Below are 22,106 nucleotides of genomic sequence, written 5' to 3' on the forward strand. Positions count from 1 at the left end.
AATAGTTCAGGTTACTTTGTCAACACTTTCCCTTAAACTGTTTTGTCAAACTGTTCCACCCTGTCTCAGCAGTCACCCCGGAGTGCTGTCTCAGCAGTTACTCTAAACGCTTATGTGAACAGTATCTGATCAGCGTCAAACACCTGTCCGGCATAATATGCATCTGTATGTGTGTTGTTCTCCAAACCTCTTCTTGGTGCAGCGATGTTATCAGTTCTAGTGAAGTGTGAGATAAATGGCTGCTCATGCTTACCTCAACCGAAGCCCTTATGGAGAGCAGCTGAACCAAGGCCCGGGGGATCCAACTGTTAAAACTGCCTTCCTCACCGCTTAGCAGTAAGGGCGGTAATTTTTACAGCTCGGTATTTTTCAGCAATTTCTGGGGCCTGAATGGGAAAAGAAAGGGAAAAGGGAAAGAGAGAGAAAAAAGAGCGCAGGGGGTCCTTGAGACTCAGCTGGTTGACAGCTCCTGTCTCTCTCTGTAACGACTTATTTATTCAGGGATAATTAATCAGGCGCAGTTTTATGGCGGTATGATTAATGCGCTTTGTCATTTGTGCTGCAGCGATGAAAATACAGTACCTACGATGCCGCTGCTCGAGTCTAACTGGCTCAGATGAAACGGCAAACAGGGGAAGTCCTGTTTGCCTCCCAGCAAGGAGCCGTGAAAGCAGGCCTAACTTTTGATGTGTGCATTCTCTTTCTGTAACAAAACAAAAAAGGAAAAACAACCACGTCAGGGAAATTTTTTTATATACTGCACTATTTAAATGCAACCTCGGGGCCTCTATTTATGCTTTGACGTTGACGCTGATGTAATCTGCAGAATTAACGTTCCTCGAAATTTACAGTTCGCGGTGTTGTGTTTCAGTGTAGTGCATTTTTCCCACACTTTGAATTTCTTCTCTTTAGTCAGCAGCTCCCTCCTCACGGCCCCGTCGTGCGACTCCTTAATCGCCATGCTGATCCGAGGGCGCCACCTTGTGGTTGTTTTTGTTACAAGAAGTACATGTGAAGTTCACATGAATTACAAGTGGAAACCTGAACTATTGACCTCTGTCGAAAGAGGGATTTTAGCGGCTCTCTTACGGGACTTTTTGATTGCTCAGTTTTTGGATGCCGCCCACTTAAAAGGAAGAGTAACTGCAAATCAACACAAATTAGTTTCAAGTGAGAGATTTCCCGTAAACCTATGAATCACAAGCAATTACTAAAACAAAAGACATTTCGAATGACGCTCTTCTATCTCTCCACCTGAGGTCCTTGTGGAAGGGTCAGAGCTGTTTTTTCGCTGTTTATTTGTGTATGTTTCATCAACTGTCAGGAGGTTTATGCAAAAAAAGAAAAAAAAACTTGTGAAACTTGTTGGGCGGGTACCTCATAGGCAAAGGGAGGATTTATTACAGGTTGGTGTGAGTCTAGATCATTTCCTGTGGACTCTTTAAGGCTAGAAAGGTGCCGTACAAACACTGTCCACTTACCATTACCATGTATCAAAGTGTAAACTTCATACAATTCTGCATACAGCCTTTTATATTATGATGGGGAGCTTGTAATGCAAACCACTTCCAGGTAGGCTACTGAAAAGACGCTGTGCCTGGGTTGGGCGTTTCCTTTCCGAGCAGACTTGTTTTTGTTCTTCAAGGTGTCAAATGTCAGGTGATTCTTTTAACTGGAAGGCTATCATCCTCTGGATACAATTTACTTGTTTTTATTCAGTAACTGCCTTTGTTGTTCACTTTAATATGAACACTTTAATACTGTCAGATTATACATTTTGCTGTTATGTTATTTTTTTAATTGTATAATTAGTTACTTTTATATCTTCTTCTTCTTATATCAAGCACAAACAAAGCGTGGTGGAATACACTTTATTTTTACAAAAGCCTTACATTTTTACACACATAACAGCTCACGGCAATGCCATGTATCGCAGGACATTGCCACAATGGTTCTTCTCGGATTAGTAATCTTCCTCATCACCACGTCTTGGCTGTTGACAAGAAAACAAATGAGGTCATTTTTCATGTAGGGGTTGCATCCATTAATGCCTTTTTCATATCATGTTAACATTAGCTTTATGAAGATTTGCACTATGCAGAAGTTAAAACAGAGTACTGTTTCATCATATAACGAGTTATTGTTTCATAATGACCAGCAGATGTCACTATAAACCCATCCAGCAATATCTTACCTTGGATTTGCCACAGTTTCTGATCTTGTTTCCTTGAGAAAAAAGCAAAACCAAGTGATAGTTAGCTCCTATCAAAACGTATGGATAGTTAAACTACTCCATTATTATTAGGATGTCCTAAAAACTCCAAAATCCAAAATACTTCAGTGAGAGTACTGACAGGGACTAGAAAAAGAGAGCATATTTCTCTGTATCTTCATTGGCTGTTCACACTCAGCCAGCCTTTCCAGCCATGTCCTCGGCAATCCTCACCTTAGGTGTTCCATTTGTTAGGGCCTTTGTTTCTATTTTCCTTTCTTTTCCATTGAAACACATATGAAATCTTATACAAACACAAAACACAGCACATATAGGATGGTAATGCTGTCTTACCTGCCAACAGAATGATGGAAAGGAACACAATGACCCCGGCAAAGATCAGACCTCCAAGACGCAGCTTCTCATAATCTGCAAATTCACAAAGCGCTCTGTCACTACACCATTACTTTCCACCCCCTCACCCCCCAGACCCCTAATCCTAACGACAGAAACTGACTGTATCTTGCTTTCTACACACTATGATGAGATACACTTTTTTAAGACGTAGTTGCTTACCATATACAAAGTCTGCATCAAGGTCAACATCTGCACCTATTGAAGGACAGCGAGTGGAAAGAGATACAGAGCCAGTAAAAACTGTTTTCTACAGACACATAACTGCAAGCTGCATCAAGCTCAAATATTGAAGCTATTTTTCACTGTGTTGTGATTTGGACACATTCAAGGCTCAATTCAGTGTTTTATTTTGTGCACGTTGTGAAAACAGGGTGACAGTCTAAATTGGTCCATTGTCTGAAGTTGTGCACAGACAACAAGCTCTTCTGGCAGATCGTAAGTGACTTTAAAAGTCCAAATGTTTCTTTAAATAATGATTCTGTATTCCATTATCAGCCTCTAAATTTGTTCTCATTTTACTGCCTCCACAAATGCACTGTCATATAATTTATTATATCACCTTATTACCAAAAAGCCAGAGGCATAACTAGTAATGCAGAAATTCTAAGTAAGCATGATTGACTGTGAAACAATGCTTAAATGCTAGAAGGTCATATTTTCCATGACCAGTGTTAACCTTTGTATTGTTGTTCATAATATTAATAACAATAAAAAAGGGAACTTTACACTCCCCTGATATATGACTAACATGCTCACTTGTGGTTCTGACTCAGAATCACAACAGTAAGTTTAGCTATGACCTTGCGAATGTTATGTCACTCGAATGCGTCTGTTTCCTTGCCCTGGCGTTTGTTCATAATGAGCAGTTCAGCTGCTGTGTAACTCACCTTTAGGAGAAGACATGTTGTCTTGTCTTGTTTGTGTGTTCAGCTGGTCAAACTGCAAAAAGATAATACAAATAGGTTTTTTTTTATTTAAAGTGTGCGTGTGTGGGGCGATGGGGGGTTGCATCTACCAACCGGTGATCCACCAAGGTCCACTGTTTTAAATTATTAAACACAAACCTTTGTATTAATAGCATTCCCACCATTGGGTCTGGTATGTGAAAGCGTGTGTGGGTTAAAAAGTTTGTGGGCATTTTGTTTCTACAGCCCCTCTCTTGTAATAAAGTTTGACTGTTCTAGTAGCTAATTTAACTGGGCTTATTCACTTTAGATGAGAGGCAGTTGAAAGGCTTGGAAACTTTATATGTCCTGAACAAATTGCCCTGTGGGTTGCCTACTGCAGTCTTAATGGCAAAGCGATTGCCTTGATCTTCACTGAGAGGTTAATGGCAGTATTGATTCTTCTTCCGCACCCATTCTGCCAACATCTTTCACCACCCCTCCCCACCACCAAAACCACACGCATTCCCACAAACAAGCGTTTCTTGTTTGATCTCCAAGTCTTTAATTGTTAACTTAAACAGATTAAAGAACTGAGACTTTCCCTGGCTCTCTCCACTTACTTCAAGCATGCCATTGTGTGCATTGTGAACTTCAGTTCTTTAATCCTTTATGTGCCTGGGCCTTTTCAATGCACCACTGAGCATAAGGGCATACCAGGCAGTTACTCATTAATATATTACAGCTCCAATATTCATTAACCTTGAACCTTGCACAGTCTGATAGAGGTTATAGATAGAACATGGAAAAGAAGCTGCTGTGACGACTGCCTAATTGATATATAGTGATTTTGGCAAATAAAGACAGCACCCCTAAAGTCAAGCACTACATCACTGCTATGAGATTTCTTTAAAAGTGGGCATCTAGCAGGATATTTAGTAAACAAACTACTGTCCTCTAAACCCAGCTTTACAACACATATTAACTGAGCCATGAGAACATGTTTTGGACTATTTGGACAGCCTGCATTCAAAGGTTAAACTTTTCATTGCAGGAATGCCGGTAATTCACATTTAATACAGAAATAAACACAGAGATTAACTTAAACCTATTAAAACATGTATCTTCCATACATGATCCAGCTCTAACATTTATTTAAATAATTTTAAGGTAACAGATTATTGTGCCACATTTATTTTAATATTTATTTTAAGAGAGCAGTCACTCACCTGAGCTGCAGAAGGCTCTGTATCACCACTGTCCAGGTGTGTCTGCGGGTGGCCCTGTCTGCATTTCCAGACCAGACTCCCACAGTAGAAATCCCCACCCACTAAACCACCCCTCCACGCTCAGGCATATTTTAGTTCAGCCGCTCAGTTACATATTTATAGTCTCATAAAATTTGCAAGCTGGTGCCAATAAACAAAAGCTGCTTCAACCTTTGGAATCGTAACAGAAAATGCGGCATGTTATAGAGTCTTCAGGTGGAGAAATCTTTCCCTGACACATGGTTTCATAGCCCCAAGTGACAGTATTATAACCTTGACTGACATTGATTGGAAAACAGCAGAGTGATTTCAAATGCTGTTTGACGTTTGCATGTAAATGAATGTTTATAGAAAGTTCCCTGAAGAAAACAATAAGAATCCAAATTCTACAACAAAATCAGGTTTTCAGCAAAATAAAAACAAAAAAGAAATAAACATAAAAATACACGTTTTGTGTCCCGCCACTTTTATTTATGCCAAAGCACAACAGGTTGCCACACAACAAGGCTCTTGTGTGAAGAATGAACATATTTACTTGTTTAGCTGTCATGTTTAATTTCAGACTTAATACTGGTTAAAACCCGACCTGGCAGCAGGGTGACAACAAGGACTAGTCATCTATACTCTCTCTATAATTTGGCTTACATTAGGCTATTAATGTAGTCTGGCAAACAAATAATATCAATATCACGACTCTCAAACTCCACAGACAAACTTAATCTCTCTTCCGGCAGTGTAATGCATGTCTAGTTATTTAAAACATCATGAGACTGACTAAACAAATAACAAAGAGAAAAGAACGATACCCTGGCTCGACAGATTTGTGGCACCAGTGAGTGTGTATGGGAAAACTAATTATAGCCTGCTGGAGACTAGCTAATCCTGACGGAGCCAGTGACAGAGCAGTGGAGTGGATATGTGGAGAAGGTGGCAGTGAGATAGCTGATGCAGAAGCTTCCTCCACTATGAACTGTTAAACACTGCGGTGGAGGGGCCCATGCAGGCGCCTGCACACTACTGTGCTCCCTCAAGAGAGCTGTGGCAGTTGAGATTGTCTTATATAAGGCTCATCACACTTGCATGTAGAGATGCACATGCACTTGTGATGTACACACAATCATACACATACAGGATATGCATGCACACATAACTACACTCATGTGGCCACACAAACACACCCAGCCATTCACACTTAAACGTAAATGAAGATATTCATATTTCTGTGAACTGTCAGTACTACTTATACACATATCGTATTGATACATATATATACTGTATATATATATATATATATATATATATATATATATATATATATATATATATATATATATATATATGTGTGTTATATTCTAACTGTGGCAAAATATGACGCTGGACAATTAACAAAACAATTAGGAACAGCAGGTCACACAAGATTTGAAAGTCTTCTTTTCTTTTAAAGACAATCTTGCATTAAAGGTGCTACTGGCTACGACAATGAAGTGGAGACACGGTCACAGAAAGGCACAGGAATGGACAAGAGCACAGGCAGCGAGGGAGGGACTGGCATGATCACAACGAAGAACAGCAGGCACAAGAATTATGTACATATCAGCATTACTCCTCTAAACATATACCTCCCCTCTTACCCTATCACATGACCGGTTATAATAATCACCCACACCTTCACTATTATTGTAGACAAGTATCAAATAAAATCTTCTTTTCAGAAGGTAGTTCTTTAGAGTTGCCTCAGTTCTCTGGTGGAGTCTCCTTGGCAGCTGCTGCAGCTGAAAAAGGTCAATGATGAGTGAGTTAGCTGAAGCGAACATGCAAAACATTAAACTTGCCTAGAGTTATTTCTTGTTAAATATTCCTCTCCTGTGCCAAAACATTCACTCACTTGCAATCACTTGAAGGTGAAGGACAATGCTCAGGGCTCTGCTGCTAATTGAGGGCCATTAAGTATGCAAGGAGTACCTGGATTTTGTACTTGTGACCTTATAACAAAGAGCACTACTGTAGAGTATATGTATTCACTCACTTAATGTACAAGGTATGCACATTTTAGAGTGGAAGATACTCTTATAACTCACACAAGTTAACTCATGCAATTCAGTAAAAATGCTATAAATATCATATCAAAATATTCAATTAAAACACATAGTCCATATGCTTTCTTGAAAAGGTGTACTTGAATTCAAACCTTGATTGTTCCCCAAACCTAAAGTAGTTTTGTTGCATAAGTTTAACCAATTTTCACTTTAAAACTAAAAATAATATCTTAAAGAAAAACTTTCTGGTCTAAAGCCTAAAGACAAACTTTCTCCCTGCTACCTTGTGAATCACTGAGCTCTTCTTGAAGACGGCATGAAAAGAAGCTAAGATTCACTAAGATTTAAAGCAACAGGTGCTGAAACATCTCTTTAAAACATGGGTTATATACAGTGGACTAAATCCACTTTAAAATGAAAAGTCTAAGCAATATTTCTAAGCTAAAACTTGAAAACCACATAATGGGGAAATACACGGTATACACCAACTTTTTGTGGGGTGTAAGAATATATGTCCTCTTCAAGATGTTATTTAAAAATATTTTGAAATATATCAAGCACTGTTATGTAATAATGACAGTAATAACACTGTTTATATTTGCACTTTTTCTTTTATAGCATATCGTAAAGTATATTTTTTGCTGTGATTTTACTGGTTTTATGTGACCAAAGGATCACAATGCATCTTCCATCAGTAGCTTTAGACAAATGGATAACATGAGAGCAGAAACACTGCAAAAAATGATCCCACATTTGACTGATTGTTTAAAAGCCTTTTAACTGTAAAAAAAAAAAAAAAAAAAAAAGCAGATATTGCAGATATTCTGAAATGTAGCCAAAAGGAGCAGATTTCCCAGTTCCTGTGTTCTATGGGCTCTCTCAGAAGGAAACTTAATTATGGATGTATGTCAGAGGGTGAGCTTGAGGTGAGGAGGAAATGACAAGAGTTAAAATGTGCATCTTACCCTTGGAGACAATCAGATTCTCCTCCTGTGCCTCTTCATCTCCGGGGGCCCTGAAGAGAGGATCCACAGGTTGTCATGGTAACTAAATCAAATAGTATGACCCAAAAAAGCTCTTCATGCAGCAAAAAAAAAATCATTTCTGTACATCAGAGAGGGACACTGACATACCTGGGCTTCTGTTTAATACCACAGCGGCATCGCCGACCTGGAAACACATTAAACTGTCAGCTGTATTGTTCTGTTGTGAACGAAACATCTGTGTCATCACTATTAAAGTGTTATGTGAAACAGCGCGTAAGAAAGGTCATGGAGTAGAATGATGTGAAAATTCTATGAAAATGCAGTTTTTTATAATTAAATTGTAACATTTGGTTATAGTGGAGAGCGCGTGTAGACATGATGAAACGACACACACAAGGTTAACTTACTGAGGATTAGAAGAATGCCAAGTGTAAACAGCACCACTGCAAATGCCAATCCCCCAATCCTCAAGGTCTCATAGTCTGCAGAAGAAAGAAAGCAACAGCAGGGGTGTAATTTAATCATTGTTTATCGCAAATAATGCTTTATAAAAATTTTAATTTATTTATTTTTAGGGATTTACAATGAGTCTATGTCTATGTAATTACTTTCAATGTGCTAGTTATTTCAGAAGGTTTTGCTTTAACTTACCATAAATAAATGGGTTTTCAGATGTATTGGTTGCTGCGAACAGGGAAACAAACACATTTATAAAACCACAATGAGAAATCAAAACACATTGTCTCAGTTGCAAGCCTGTATCACTATTATCAATACACTTTTCTGAGTGTTTTGTGACAAAATCCATGTCTTTCTTCTTTTGTAATCTATATAATTATTTTTATGACTCATCTTGAAAATTAGTCAACTAAAATCAGCTTTCCTAAGGGTATTGGTAGTCATTCAGGAAATTATTGCTCTGTTAATGAAAATGAAATGGATATAGAAGACCACTAACTCAGTGATCTGTCTCTCTCCTCAGCTAATACAGACTGGAAGAGCATGTGTTTAAAAAGATAAATACTCTTTGTTTGTTTTTTCAGAAACAAAATGTTATTGTGAACAGGATGTTTATCTCAATAACAGTATCTCAGGATATCTCAGTATTTTTGTTTGTGTTAAAATGACTATACTAAGCCTAAGTCAGTGTGTTTCTAGTTTCAGTCTGGAGTGGCACTGTAAGCTGAAACTCTAATGTAATAACGAATTGTAACTTCACACATTATCATATCCAGCTTACATAAATATATACACAATATAAAACACATGGTACTTATTTAATAGATTCTTGTTATTTATGTACAAATATTTATAGCTTTATATGTCAATAGGAGATAAGCTGGGGAAAGCTGGCATGAAACAATATTGCATATAATAATATCACATATTAAATAGATTTCATATAAAATGTCATTTACTTCAAGCAGTGATTTTTCAGTAATAGCATTATGATGGTTTGACTTTGAAACAGTGCTCTTTAGATGCAACACTTTAGATTTCATAGATTTTGAAATCCTATATATTTATCCTACTTTATCAACTCTATTTCTTGCCAAATTACTGCTCATATGTCTTCAAAACTAGAATCTGTTTGGGTTAATAACTTGGTCTGGTAATTTTAAGGCTCTATCAGTACATCCGAAGAGTCTGATCTAAACATGAATAGATCATCAGTAAAGCACTTAAGATCAATGTTTGACCCCATTAGAGACCACAGGAAGAGTACTCACCCCCCTCTGTATCAGTGTTTGTTGCAGCTGCGAGGCAGAGTGTTAAGTGGTTAAAGTGAAAAGGTGGAAAGAAAACAGAAAGGGGAAAAACACAGGAAATTAGAGGGCCATAAGTGAAAGATGAAAAACATATCTTTGCAAATTCAGTCCCACACAATAAGAGACCAGGCATGCAATCAGTAAAATCCACACTTAAACTGATGTTTTTCTATGGATTTGACTTGTCCACCCCCAGTCCTTTTCCATGAAATGTCACCGCTTGCACCAACACTGCCTCCCTATGGACAATCGGCAAGTGTGCATGCATGTGTGTTTGTATGCATGGATGCACGTGTGTGTTGCATGAGCAGGGTTGTACTTACCAGTCATATATACAAGGAGTGAAGAGACGATGAGCAAAATAGTTTCCATGGCAACTGCTGACACAGAGTAATGAAAAAGAAAGGGGGGGGGGGGGGGTGAGAGAGAATTGAAGAAAGACAAAATAGACAGTCAGGGGGATTTTTGTTGTTTGTTTGTTTGATTGTTTGTTTTCCCCACTCCACTCCAGCACATTCATGTCTGCAGTCTGGTACAAAAACAGCAACAATGAACATGCATTCAAGGTATACTGCGCAAGATGATGACCACACAATTACGCACCTATTGAGTGAGAGGAAAGAGGACTCACATCACGCACAACACTTGCTCTGTCCAGCCTTTTGGCGTATAGCAGATGTCAAATGCTTGTGGATACAGCTTTTATCTTGCACAATGATCTGTGTTCAGAGCCATACATGTTCTCTTTTTCTGGCAGAGACTGCTTCTTCGTCTCTGTGGGCATCACACAACCTTGACCTATTTTTATGTAGGCTATTCAGTGCGCACCCACGTGCAGACACACACCATGTCTGCTACAGAGATATCTCTTATGTTCAGGCAACTATAATGTTGTTATGTCCAGGCAAACTATAATGAGCTAAAATATTTTATGTATTTATTAATATTCAGTTTATTTAATTAATCATTTTTTAGACATCCAAGGTATATGGCTCCACAACTCGCTATGTTGGAGTGTCAATCAGCCGGTGGGTTCCCCACTTTGACCCAGATTAAAATATCTAGAGCGTTATTACGTGGGTTGTCATGACATTCTGCACAGGGAAGGGACGTTTGTTTTTCACAATATCATTAACACAATTCACGGTAACATAGAAATGAAAGGTATTACACATATGGATGGATGGATGGATGGATGGATGGATGGATGGATGGATGGATGGATGGATGGATGGATGGATGGATGGATGGATGGATGGATGGGAAGTTTTAGCAGTTTCTAGACATTAAATGCTGCCTCATGTTGCTTGGTTTAAATCCACTGAGAAAAACTTGTGTGAATAATGTTGGGTGTCCCGAAACTTCTCAGTGTTAAAGTAAGATTTTAGAAAAGTTGTGAGATTGTAAAATCTGTCCTTGAACACAGTGCAGTAATCCAAGGACTACAGAATTGGGCTCAACTTTCAAGTGCTGAAAAAATATGCATCAAGTTGTTCTATACCCTCAATTAACAATATTTTTTTTTTTACAGCAAGTCACTTTATGAAATTTCTTCCCTCCTAGTTATTCTGTGATCAGTTGTAAAGGGAATTATAGTAAAATTGAAACTCAGTTAATCAGTTTGCATTCTGACATCATCCAGACCATCTGGTGATAAAAATTCAGGTGTGTGAGAATGTGTAAAATGAACAGATTTGGTCTTTTTTGGCTGTGTTTTAGCATAATGAATGAGTCTCACCTTTGACCTCTAGTGTTTGAATCTCTGAGACCAACTTAGACCACTTTCTTGATTTTATTTTGTAGCATGTAAACAAACAAAACATATGGCAGGTTCAGTTAATCTGTTTATGTTTTTTGTCACTCTAATATCATGATACCACTGTACATGGCTGTTGAATGCAAATACGTGTCATGGATCAGTGTTTAGTGAGCAGTCCAAAGCCCTATCAAATTAGCTTGTGCAAATAAAGTGTCTGATAGATTGTTATACATCAGCTGACAGTGACTATTGACTATAATCCTTCACTCTAAATGAATATAGATGGGAAACACAGCATGACAGCAATGGATTTGATGGAGCAGAACAATGCTCTGTGTGAACTAATAAAACAAAACAAGTCTGCAGTTCAACATGCATGATCTATAAACAAACCATGGGATGTCTGCACTGCACCTTCCAGAGGTTTTATAACCCATACTTTAGTACTGTTAACAGAGAGTATCGACTACTAATTCTAAGAGAACTGAACTGGTCCTCTGATTGACTGGGTCTATTTATGTCCATCTAGCCATCTGTCTATTTGCCTGTGTTCAGCTGCATCACTTGTATAGGACATAATGCATTTAAGCAAACAAATTATCCCATTATGGTCATTAGTTGTAGTATGAACAACAGCATTCCTGCGCACTTGCAATTTGTATGTTGTGCTCCACTTATTTGATTTGTGAGCTATAAACAGATCTAAACAGCACAATAGTAACTGGGACATTTCTAAAATGATGTGACATAAGATGACGATGGAGGAACAGATGAAGCTGTCCCATCCAATAGAATGATACATCTGAAACAAAAATCCTTGCATGTGACCTTGAACAGAAGAAATATTTTTTGTTAAATGCCTGTTTCACACACAAGTACATTTCTATAGATTCCACCTTGTGATTCTCAAATCATAAGGTGGAATCATCAGTTAAAGATATTATCAGTTAAAGGTAGTGACATTTGGAATAATATTCCAGCTGTAATAGGAGAATGTACTACCTTCAAATCATTTAAAACTCATCTCAAATAATGGCTAAAGGGGAATCAGATTTGTGATCATGAATTTGATATTAATATATGTTATTTTTAATGTATTTTAAAAATTACAACATTTGTTGTTCTGCATTTTCTTACAGTCCTATGAAATTTTATGTTTTAAATTTGTTGTGTATGGACTAGATTGGTGTACATTGTTTGATGGTGTGTTGAATTTCTTATTTATCGTTTTAGTCCGACCTGCCAGGGACAACAGATGAAAAGTAGCCTTTTGGCTAACTCTGTTTATTTACATTGATATATTCAACAATATGCACTGTCCCTTTTAAATAAATAATATCAATGTATTCATTTATATGTTGCATTATTAAGACCTTTAAAGTTCTATGTAACATCCCAGTGATAGAAAAGAAAATAGCTTCCTTTAGCGCAGGACTTTTTTTCCCCACACCTGTTACTAAGCAGACAAGACAGAAAGCTCTGTCCTCTTTTTTCAAGGTGTGCATTTGAGAAGATTAACATGCAGTTCAACTTTATTAATAAACACTGCATCTGCTCACGTGCAGCATGCAACAGGCATAAAAAAAATAGGTCATTCATTAGCTAAGCAAGTCATCTATGTTTATTTTGTCAAACACTCCTTGTTTCATGGACAATTGTTTAGTTTCTTTTTTTAATCTTTAATGCTTCATCTTTCATGCTAGTTTTACTGTGGCTAAAATCACAATAATCAAAGAGCTGACAGCCGTGATGATGGTTACAATAAAGGAAGGTATTTGACCGTGAGCCACCTGCAACTCCCTTTTCAATGGTCTTTCACTTTCATCTTTCACTCTTCACATGCTGTTAAACTGCTGTTGGAAAAACACTATCAAGGATGATAAATAAATAAAAAGGCAGATAGCAAGAAGCAACTGTGCTCTAAAAGATGTTGGCTGCTTGATGAGCCTTTATCAGAAATAATCAATAGTCAGTGAAAGTTTTTTTATCCTCCTGGGCCCACCCACAGATCAGATTTCCACTAAGCCTTTAATTGGTGATGACATCACAAAAATTACATTTATGAACATGATAGAGGGAGAGTGACCTGAATGCTTTTTAAAAGGCTTTTTAATTATAAAAGGAGAAAATGGGTTTTTTCAATGATTTGTTTTTTTGTTTTTGTTTTTTGCAATACCTCAAGTGGCTATTAGTAAATATTAGCACTTACAAGGTGGCATCATTCCTCCCTGAATATGTTACATTTGTTGATGCATTACCACCGGCTGTGCATCAGTAAACATTATGAGGAAAATGTATCATGTCACCTGTGTGTGTGTGTGCATACACAAGATTGCTTTTATATCAAATAGCATAATCTGAGGTCATACTGACATGGGGAATTGTTCACTTATTCATGTGAATAATGTCTTGGCATAATATGTCTCAACATAATACAGCAAGAGCAATATGGCGTAATGTGTGTCAGCCAGCTGCTCTCTTGCACTGGTAATCTAAAGCTCGATCTGTCACTTTGGTGCTAATGGAAGGAGAGAATTTTGAAAAAGTAGACAGAACCATACCAAGGCTGATGGAGAGAAGTTTGATGCTCTTTTGTGTCCTTCTTACTCAGGCACTTGCTAATGGCATAGATATGACAGTAAGTGCCCAGGGTTAAGTGGCCAGCCGGACAACCTCAGCTGATTTCAGAGTAGCCAAAGATAGTCTGAGGTTAAAGGGCACGCAATCAGCGTCACACAAAATATAGCAAGTTTATTCAGACCGCAACACTCATCCCTCTTTGTAAGGACATAGAGAGCTGTCCCTTGACACTGGGATTTCCAGGCTTCTACCGTTCTACCTTTAAAAGCCGGAGAGCAGTCAAATGCTGGAAGTGGAAGCTAAATTGGCTAGTCATTCATATGTATATTAGGTCGTTACCTAGGAATTCTGGAGGGAGGGGAGTGGGGGTGAGTGATTGAGGGGGTGGGGGAGTGGAGTGTTTCAGTTTGCCATCTTAGGGAGAAATCAACACATGTCCTTTGTATGTCCTTTGTTGCTGACATTTATTGATGAAAACAGTACAAAAAACCAACCATTTGTACACATATTTACAAATAATGATAAAAAGTGAGTGAGTACATTTCAACATTTTCAGCAATCACTCACAATCCTGGCACTGCCACGGTATCTGTCGTCTGCATTTACCACATGTGTACCTGTAGCAGTGAACACATCGCACAGTGGCCTGATTTTTTTTGCATCTGTGTTTGACCTGACACGTGGCCCTTTTTCCAGGGCTCGGTGTGGAGGGTTGTGTCCGAAGCAACTGATCTTTTCTTGCCTTCTTCGCAGCTACATGAGAGCGAGCCAACTCCCTTGCAAGCTCCACCAGGAAGTCCACCCGTCTTTCCTTCGTCCCGGTGCATGCTTGATACAGCACATGTGCATTCAGTGCTGCCATGTCAATCATGTTATAAAACACGGCGACTGGCCAGCGCCGTGTTCCTTTGCGGACAGTGTACTCCCGAACCATCTGGTCCATCACATCCACGCCACACTTTGTTTTGTTGTAAAGGGTGACAGTGTTTGGCTTCCTTTTGGTAGTGTTATCAGTCTGAACCACGCTGTGCATGCTGCTAAGAATATAGACTGTCTTCTTCCGTTTGGCCGCATACGCCGTCAGCGTGGCAGCAGAGGTTGAAAACACCTAAGAAATAAGATAAATTGTTATTTCCATAGCCCTTTTACACACAATGAAACACATAAACATAGAACCACAAAAGACCTGCAACATACCTGAGTGGTGAATTCATTGCGATCTGTCTGTCTAGTGGATTGAGGAATTTCCCTGCGAATCTTGTTGACTGTGCCGAGGATGGTGGTTTTCCGTCCAAGAAGTTTTTGCGCAAGTGAAAGCGATGTGAAGAAATTGTCTGTGGTAACATTTCTGCCCTTGTCTAGGAATGGTTCCATCAGCCTCATTACTACATTTTCAGAAAGTCTCTCCCCAGTGGGACGATTGGGGTCCTTGCCAAGATATGGGAAGACATTGCAATGTACTTGGATTTTAGGTCGCAGGCCACCCAAAACTTGATCCCAAACTTGTCCGGTTTACTTGCAATATACTGCAGGAAACAGCACTGAGTCTTTGATGGGAAAAGCTGTTCATCAACGGTGATATGTAGACCAGGGTTGTAGCACATGATGCAGTTGGTGACAAATGATCCCCACACACTGGAAATTGCAGCGAACTTATCAGTCTTTGCTCGATCACTGCGGGTGGACTTGTCATCAAAGCGTAGGTGTTGCATGATGTCTTGGAAGCGGTTTCGTGCCATAGTTCCAATTATCTGTGGGTTTCCCAGGTTTGCTGACCAGCAGTCATTTACCGATGGAACCCTGTAAACCCCCCGCAAGATGACAATTGCAATAAATGCCATTAGTTCAGGGAGGTCCATGAACCAATGAACATGCTCCGTTTGCTGTGCATGTTGAATAGTCCATTCTTGAATGCTATGAAGCATGTCAAGAGTGATGAAACACAGGAAGCTCTGAAGGCGACTCGAGATACTTCTCCTGGCCTTAGCCGTTGGCTCTCCATCTGCAGCGTACGGTTCTATTGGGGTGAAAGGGAGACGGGTCCCCACATGTTCTTCACGCCACACTGTGCCATCTTTCGCTGTCTCAGTCCCCAAACAAGCTCTCTTTTTCGGTGGAGAAGCAGTCTCCTCATCTGCAGTGTGAACAAATTCAAATTGTGAGCAATGGGAAGGTCAAACAAACTTACTAACTACATCCACTATGATTGTGCACCAATCAGAGCACTGGGTGTGCCCCGTCACAGTACCCCGCTTAGCGGGGCACACCCAGTGCTCTGATTGGTGCACAATCATAGAGATGATTGTGCACCAATCAGAGCACTGGGTGTTTTTTGTACTGGGTATATATATGACACAATCTCACTGCACTTAGCCTAACCCTTCATTGCCCTGAAGAATTCTGTGGTGTACGGACCTCCTCTCCAAGGAAAGAAAATGCAGAGAAGACTCACTACTCAGCAGGCGTTGGAAATGATCCTGACGGAAGTCGACCCTTGTGACTCGGATGGAGAAGACCTAGAAGTTCAGCCGGATTCGGACTCAGAGCTGTCTGATCAGTCTTCCGGTTAGTTTCATTTCATGTTATTTCCTTTTTCATTTCAAACAAGTAAGTGGATGTAGTTAGTAAGTTTGTTTGACCTTCCCATTGCTCACAATTTGAATTTGTTCACACTGCAGATGAGGAGACTGCTTCTCCACCGAAAAAGAGAGCTTGTTTGGGGACTGAGACAGCGAAAGATGGCACAGTGTGGCGTGAAGAACATGTGGGGACCCGTCTCCCTTTCACCCCAATAGAACCGTACGCTGCAGATGGAGAGCCAACGGCTAAGGCCAGGAGAAGTATCTCGAGTCGCCTTCAGAGCTTCCTGTGTTTCATCACTCTTGACATGCTTCATAGCATTCAAGAATGGACTATTCAACATGCACAGCAAACGGAGCATGTTCATTGGTTCATGGACCTCCCTGAACTAATGGCATTTATTGCAATTGTCATCTTGCGGGGGGTTTACAGGGTTCCATCGGTAAATGACTGCTGGTCAGCAAACCTGGGAAACCCACAGATAATTGGAACTATGGCACGAAACCGCTTCCAAGACATCATGCAACACCTACGCTTTGATGACAAGTCCACCCGCAGTGATCGAGCAAAGACTGATAAGTTCGCTGCAATTTCCAGTGTGTGGGGATCATTTGTCACCAACTGCATCATGTGCTACAACCCTGGTCTACATATCACCGTTGATGAACAGCTTTTCCCATCAAAGACTCAGTGCTGTTTCCTGCAGTATATTGCAAGTAAACCGGACAAGTTTGGGATCAAGTTTTGGGTGGCCTGCGACCTAAAATCCAAGTACATTGCAATGTCTTCCCATATCTTGGCAAGGACCCCAATCGTCCCACTGGGGAGAGACTTTCTGAAAATGTAGTAATGAGGCTGATGGAACCATTCCTAGACAAGGGCAGAAATGTTACCACAGACAATTTCTTCACATCGCTTTCACTTGCGCAAAAACTTCTTGGACGGAAAACCACCATCCTCGGCACAGTCAACAAGATTCGCAGGGAAATTCCTCAATCCACTAGACAGACAGATCGCAATGAATTCACCACTCAGGTATGTTGCAGGTCTTTTGTGGTTCTATGTTTATGTGTTTCATTGTGTGTAAAAGGGCTATGGAAATAACAATTTATCTTATTTCTTAGGTGTTTTCAACCTCTGCTGCCACGCTGACGGCGTATGCGGCCAAACGGAAGAAGACAGTCTATATTCTTAGCAGCATGCACAGCGTGGTTCAGACTGATAACACTACCAAAAGGAAGCCAAACACTGTCACCCTTTACAACAAAACAAAGTGTGGCGTGGATGTGATGGACCAGATGGTTCGGGAGTACACTGTCCGCAAAGGAACACGGCGCTGGCCAGTCGCCGTGTTTTATAACATGATTGACATGGCAGCACTGAATGCACATGTGCTGTATCAAGCATGCACCGGGACGAAGGAAAGACGGGTGGACTTCCTGGTGGAGCTTGCAAGGGAGTTGGCTCGCTCTCATGTAGCTGCGAAGAAGGCAAGAAAAGATCAGTTGCTTCGGACACAACCCTCCACACCGAGCCCTGGAAAAAGGGCCACGTGTCAGGTCAAACACAGATGCAAAAAAAATCAGGCCACTGTGCGATGTGTTCACTGCTACAGGTACACATGTGGTAAATGCAGACGACAGATACCGTGGCAGTGCCAGGATTGTGAGTGATTGCTGAAAATGTTGAAATGTACTCACTCACTTTTTATCATTATTTGTAAATATGTGTACAAATGGTTGGTTTTTTGTACTGTTTTCATCAATAAATGTCAGCAACAAAGGACATACAAAGGACATGTGTTGATTTCTCCCTAAGATGGCAAACTGAAACACTCCACTCCCCCACCCCCTCAATCACTCACCCCCACTCCCCTCCCTCCAGAATTCCTAGGTAACGACCTAATATACATATGAATGACTCCAGCATTTGACTGACTGCTCTCCGGCTTTTAAAGGTAGAAACGCAAAATGATGACTCCGCGGGGGTCTAAGGTAGAAAACCAAAATGACTGCTCTCCGGGGGTCTAAGTGTTGAGCAGTAAAAAAAAATCATCTTGGAAAAAGTTCTGCAACGGTTTCAGCAATTGAGGCATTGATTTTAGATTGATTCTAGATTGATTTTAGATTGCCTGCAAAAAGTCTTGATTTTTAATGGCTGAAAAGCAGAAGAATATTTATTTAGAGTGCTAGACATAAAGATGAGATGTGTAGAAAAATAGTTGATGCCTGTTATTTTACACTACCTTTTTACGATATTGTGTTTGAAGGAATGAAATTCCTTAGATTTGAGTGTTTTATATATAACACTATATATAATCTAGTCAGTAGTGGAGTTTTTATACTTTGCTGCTTACTGTTTCTTTTCGGTTTCAGTCACTGTTCAGTTTAACAGTTTACTCACTGTTAGGTAAGGTTTAGGCACTAAATCCCATATGGAAAAGAAATAGTAAAAACTTATATGATTTACTCATGAAAGTGGCCACTTTCTCATTACTTTCATATATTGTTTTAGTAAGTATCCAAAACATACAAGTTTCATTATATAATTTTTCAAGGGATCTTATATGTGTTTTCACTCTTGTATGTTTTTCATACAAGTTTCACACAAGACAGATACAAACTTTATAAGATTTATATATATCTTTTCCATATGGGATAACTTGGTTATATTTAAGAAAATATCATAATTTGGTTTACAATGTACTTGTATATGACATAAACCAGTAATCTACCAAGTCCTATCAAATATCCCACAAAAGGATGAAGACAAAACATTTATACACCAGTACTAAAATATCAGCTTCATAGGTTTAGCTTAAAATTACTTACTTCTCTGGCCAATATCCATGACCATCAGATGAGTACAAAAATTACAATGACTTTTGTTTGAGTTCAATTTGGCTTCCTTCTGAAGTGTAGAACTTTTGACCTTGGGTGGGTCAGTGTCATATTTTTCCTGTGAGAACGAGTTAGACATTTGGCACAATTGTACTTCCCCATATAATGTATCGTTTGATTGTTTCTGCCAGCCTTTTTCTCCCTGTGTGTGAACATGACACCTGAGCAGTTGCCTTTCCATCTTTCCTCTGTCTAATCTGCACCATTGTTTGGTAATATCAAGTTCCTCAGCCAGGCTTTCTATTTTCTGAGAGTACAGAACTAGAAAAGGGCAGACGTGGTGATGATATCTGTTTGGAAAAGGCAACAACATTGAATGGAGGCTGTTTCCTGTAATGTTGGGACGAGGAAAGGGCAAGCTGAAAGCCAGTGAGACTGGGAGACAGGCTGACAGGGTTAGACATTGTCTGGTAGTACAGGTGAAGGGCATGCAGAGGAGACACTGTCTGAGGGGAGAGGACTGTGGTAGGGCAGCCTGTTGTACTGTAGTGACATTTACAGTATAACATGCAAAGAGCTTTAAAAACAAAGGCCAAGGAGGGACAAAGCAATAACAGCAGTGAGATAGTGAAGTACACAAGGGCAGCAGAGTGCTCCAGAATCACAGAGACATGAAAAAAAATAATGGTTTAACCTTTGACATTATACTGCTTGGCAAATGTGTAACTCTCATGCAGGAGTTGTGTGTGTGTGTGTGTGGGGGGGGGGGGGGGGGGGGGGGGGGGAACAACAAGGTCATGAAGGAAAATCCATCCTAAAATGACAGTGTGTGTTTTTACAGATGACCACACCCCACTAACACCAACACTCAGTCAATTCAATTCAATTTAATTCATATTAGTGCCAAATCACAATAGCAGTTGCCTCAATGCGCTTTATATTGCAAGATAGAGACCCTATACTGTAATAATAGTATAGTAGTTCTATCAATAGCCTATCATGTACCAAATGAAACAGAGGTTAGGTGATATTTGAAATTATCACATGACAGATGTTTTTGTTCTTGTTGTTGTTGTTTTCCCCCACTGGCATTTCCTGTGTGCTTCAAAGTCAGGGAAGTGCAAATTCGTGTAGTTTTCATTTGCACCTCAATTTGCACTTCCCTGACTGATACCACACTATTTGCTTTGTAGATCTATTGGTTAGCTATCAGGCGTACCTTTTAACACAGTTTTAAAATATTGTCTGGGATAACTGGGCCATATCTTCCTGTTTCACTTTACACTTTGGAGTAGTGCGGGTGTCTGAAGGAAATTAGTTTGGGTGACTAATAACCCTGAGGCATTATCTAAACCCAATAAATCCAACTAAATATGAAAAGAGCCCTATATATTAACATCAATACAATGTGGGGCAGCTGTACAATGCATGAATCCAAAAAACAAAACAAAACAAAACAAAAAACAGCCTTGACCTCTATATCTACCATTATAATGATGTTACACCACTATGACAGCCATCGTAATTTAGTGTCCAGTTATCGCCATGGTAACTGTCTCCAACTGACAATTGTGGCGCCGAAAGAGAAATGGGTTAAAGCAGAGACAACACTGACTCCACTTAAACAGGAATAAGGGGTGTGGCGTGCATCTTTAAGGTCGAAATCTCTGGCCTACATTGAGACGATTTCTAAGATAACTGATTTATAAATAAATAAGTAAATAAATAAATAATGAGCGTGACCGTACATTCAGCGGTTGTTTCCAGATAAAGTCGCCTGTCGGGGACAAAGGGAGACCTCAATCACACACACTGATAACCTCTCTATTACTCGTGACGATCCATCAAGGCTCTGAGCTAAGTTACGTGTTGTTTGGTTTGACTGACATAAAACAACAACAAAAAACACCTTGCACAATATGCCTCAATATCCGATGCGTGACGTCTTCGCATTGATCCACTTTTGCGTCTCTCAACCTGTGGATTATCTGATGATTGAGAAAACCCGAGCCATCATCCGCCTGGTGATTTTCCTTTTCACGGAAACAGCTAAACAGCAGTGTCATAACGAACGAGTTCATTTTACTTGAAAATGACAAGTGGATTAATAATGGTTTTTATCCCGTTTTTGCAATATCCGCGTAGCCAGCGATTAGTGCCAACAGACACACCCTCGTGGTACATGTTCGCGTGGTAAATAACAAGCAGCCTTGAAAATGCCAGCTCGATTAGTTATTGTGACCATGTACACCAGACAGGTGGTTATTATTGAAAACAATAATAATAATAATAAATGACACCGCACGTTTGCCTAAAATAATTCCACAAAGAAGTTTGCACGAAAGACACAATTTATGCACACTGGAGAGGCGTTATGAATAAAATTGCCTTGCCTTACAGTCCTATTGCACTCATATTCTTTTTAGACCACTGGATCCCTTTTTGTCTTTATATGAATAACACAATCAAATATGTCGCTTATTAACTTACCTTTTGTTTCTCCAGCGGACCGTTGGTTAACAAACTGATATCCACCTGCAAAAATCAATCAGTTTGTCTCACAAGGACTCTGCTTCAAGTATTCTCATCTGTCAATATGTGCAACCTGCTCATATGTACTTCCCCTGGAAAAATAGATGTGATGACGACAACAGTGTGACTCCTGGAGTGACTGCTTATTTAGTGCGTGGAATCGTCCCTGCCGCTCCCTTTCTGCATCTCTCCCTCTCTCACACACCAGGCACGCTCACCACAGACCCTCCTGCTCACAAAATC

The 22,106-nt window shown here is 39.7% G+C and overlaps 3 protein-coding genes and 1 long non-coding RNA gene across 7 annotated transcripts; 1 reads left to right on the forward strand and 3 right to left on the reverse strand.

Annotated features, from left to right (window-relative positions):
- Positions 1-1,857: 1,857 nt before the first annotated feature.
- LOC308400458 lies at positions 1,858-4,830 on the reverse strand. The gene is made up of 6 exons (XR_013972380.1): positions 4,743-4,830; positions 3,517-3,568; positions 2,789-2,824; positions 2,567-2,641; positions 2,195-2,226; positions 1,858-1,993 (listed from the first exon to the last, which is right to left on the reverse strand). It is a non-coding gene; the product is annotated as an uncharacterized lncRNA (long non-coding RNA).
- A 1,271-nt stretch (positions 4,831-6,101) lies between these two features.
- Positions 6,102-22,050, reverse strand: fxyd6 (FXYD domain containing ion transport regulator 6). Of its 4 annotated transcripts, none has more exons than XM_080888165.1 (8): positions 21,822-22,045; positions 9,896-9,949; positions 9,534-9,560; positions 8,455-8,487; positions 8,211-8,285; positions 7,951-7,987; positions 7,783-7,832; positions 6,102-6,553 (listed from the first exon to the last, which is right to left on the reverse strand). In XM_080888165.1, exons 2-8 carry the CDS (start codon positions 9,942-9,944, stop codon positions 6,516-6,518), a joined length of 309 nt encoding a protein of 102 aa, XP_080744291.1. In that variant the 5' UTR covers positions 9,945-9,949; positions 21,822-22,045; the 3' UTR covers positions 6,102-6,515. The 4 variants fall into 4 exon arrangements, with proteins under 4 accessions (XP_080744291.1, XP_080744290.1, XP_080744293.1 ...); XM_080888164.1 differs by having other exon boundaries at positions 9,896-9,952; XM_080888167.1 differs by lacking the exon at positions 9,534-9,560 and having other exon boundaries at positions 21,822-22,050.
- On the reverse strand, positions 14,343-15,292 carry LOC308401189 (piggyBac transposable element-derived protein 4-like). Its single transcript, XM_080889308.1, has 2 exons — positions 15,109-15,292; positions 14,343-15,019 (listed from the first exon to the last, which is right to left on the reverse strand). Exons 1-2 carry the CDS (start codon positions 15,283-15,285, stop codon positions 14,471-14,473), a joined length of 726 nt encoding a protein of 241 aa, XP_080745434.1. The 5' UTR covers positions 15,286-15,292; the 3' UTR covers positions 14,343-14,470.
- LOC308401240 (piggyBac transposable element-derived protein 4-like) lies at positions 17,343-18,296 on the forward strand. The gene is made up of 2 exons (XM_080889373.1): positions 17,343-17,526; positions 17,616-18,296. Exons 1-2 carry the CDS (start codon positions 17,350-17,352, stop codon positions 18,162-18,164), a joined length of 726 nt encoding a protein of 241 aa, XP_080745499.1. The 5' UTR covers positions 17,343-17,349; the 3' UTR covers positions 18,165-18,296.
- Positions 22,051-22,106: the final 56 nt, after the last annotated feature.

Source organism: Rhamphochromis sp. 'chilingali', assembly GCF_963969265.1.
Source record: "Rhamphochromis sp. 'chilingali' genome assembly, chromosome: 8".
Taxonomy (NCBI): Eukaryota; Metazoa; Chordata; class Actinopteri; order Cichliformes; family Cichlidae; genus Rhamphochromis; species Rhamphochromis sp. 'chilingali'.

Coding starts and splice junctions, on each gene's coding strand:
- fxyd6 (XM_080888165.1), bottom strand. CDS start 9,944: ATGGAAACTATTTTGCTCATCGTCTCTTCACTCCTTGTATATATGACT. Junction 8,286..8,454: donor TGAAAACCCATTTATTTATG/GTAAGTTAAAGC, acceptor TTTCTTCTGCAG/ACTATGAGACCTTGAGGATT. Junction 7,988..8,210: donor TGGCATTCTTCTAATCCTCA/GTAAGTTAACCT, acceptor ATGTGTTTCCAG/GTCGGCGATGCCGCTGTGGT.
- LOC308401189 (XM_080889308.1), bottom strand. CDS start 15,285: ATGGAACCATTCCTAGACAAGGGCAGAAATGTTACCACAGACAATTTC. Junction 15,020..15,108: donor GCAATGAATTCACCACTCAG/GTATGTTGCAGG, acceptor CTTATTTCTTAG/GTGTTTTCAACCTCTGCTGC.
- LOC308401240 (XM_080889373.1), top strand. CDS start 17,350: ATGGAACCATTCCTAGACAAGGGCAGAAATGTTACCACAGACAATTTC. Junction 17,527..17,615: donor GCAATGAATTCACCACTCAG/GTATGTTGCAGG, acceptor CTTATTTCTTAG/GTGTTTTCAACCTCTGCTGC.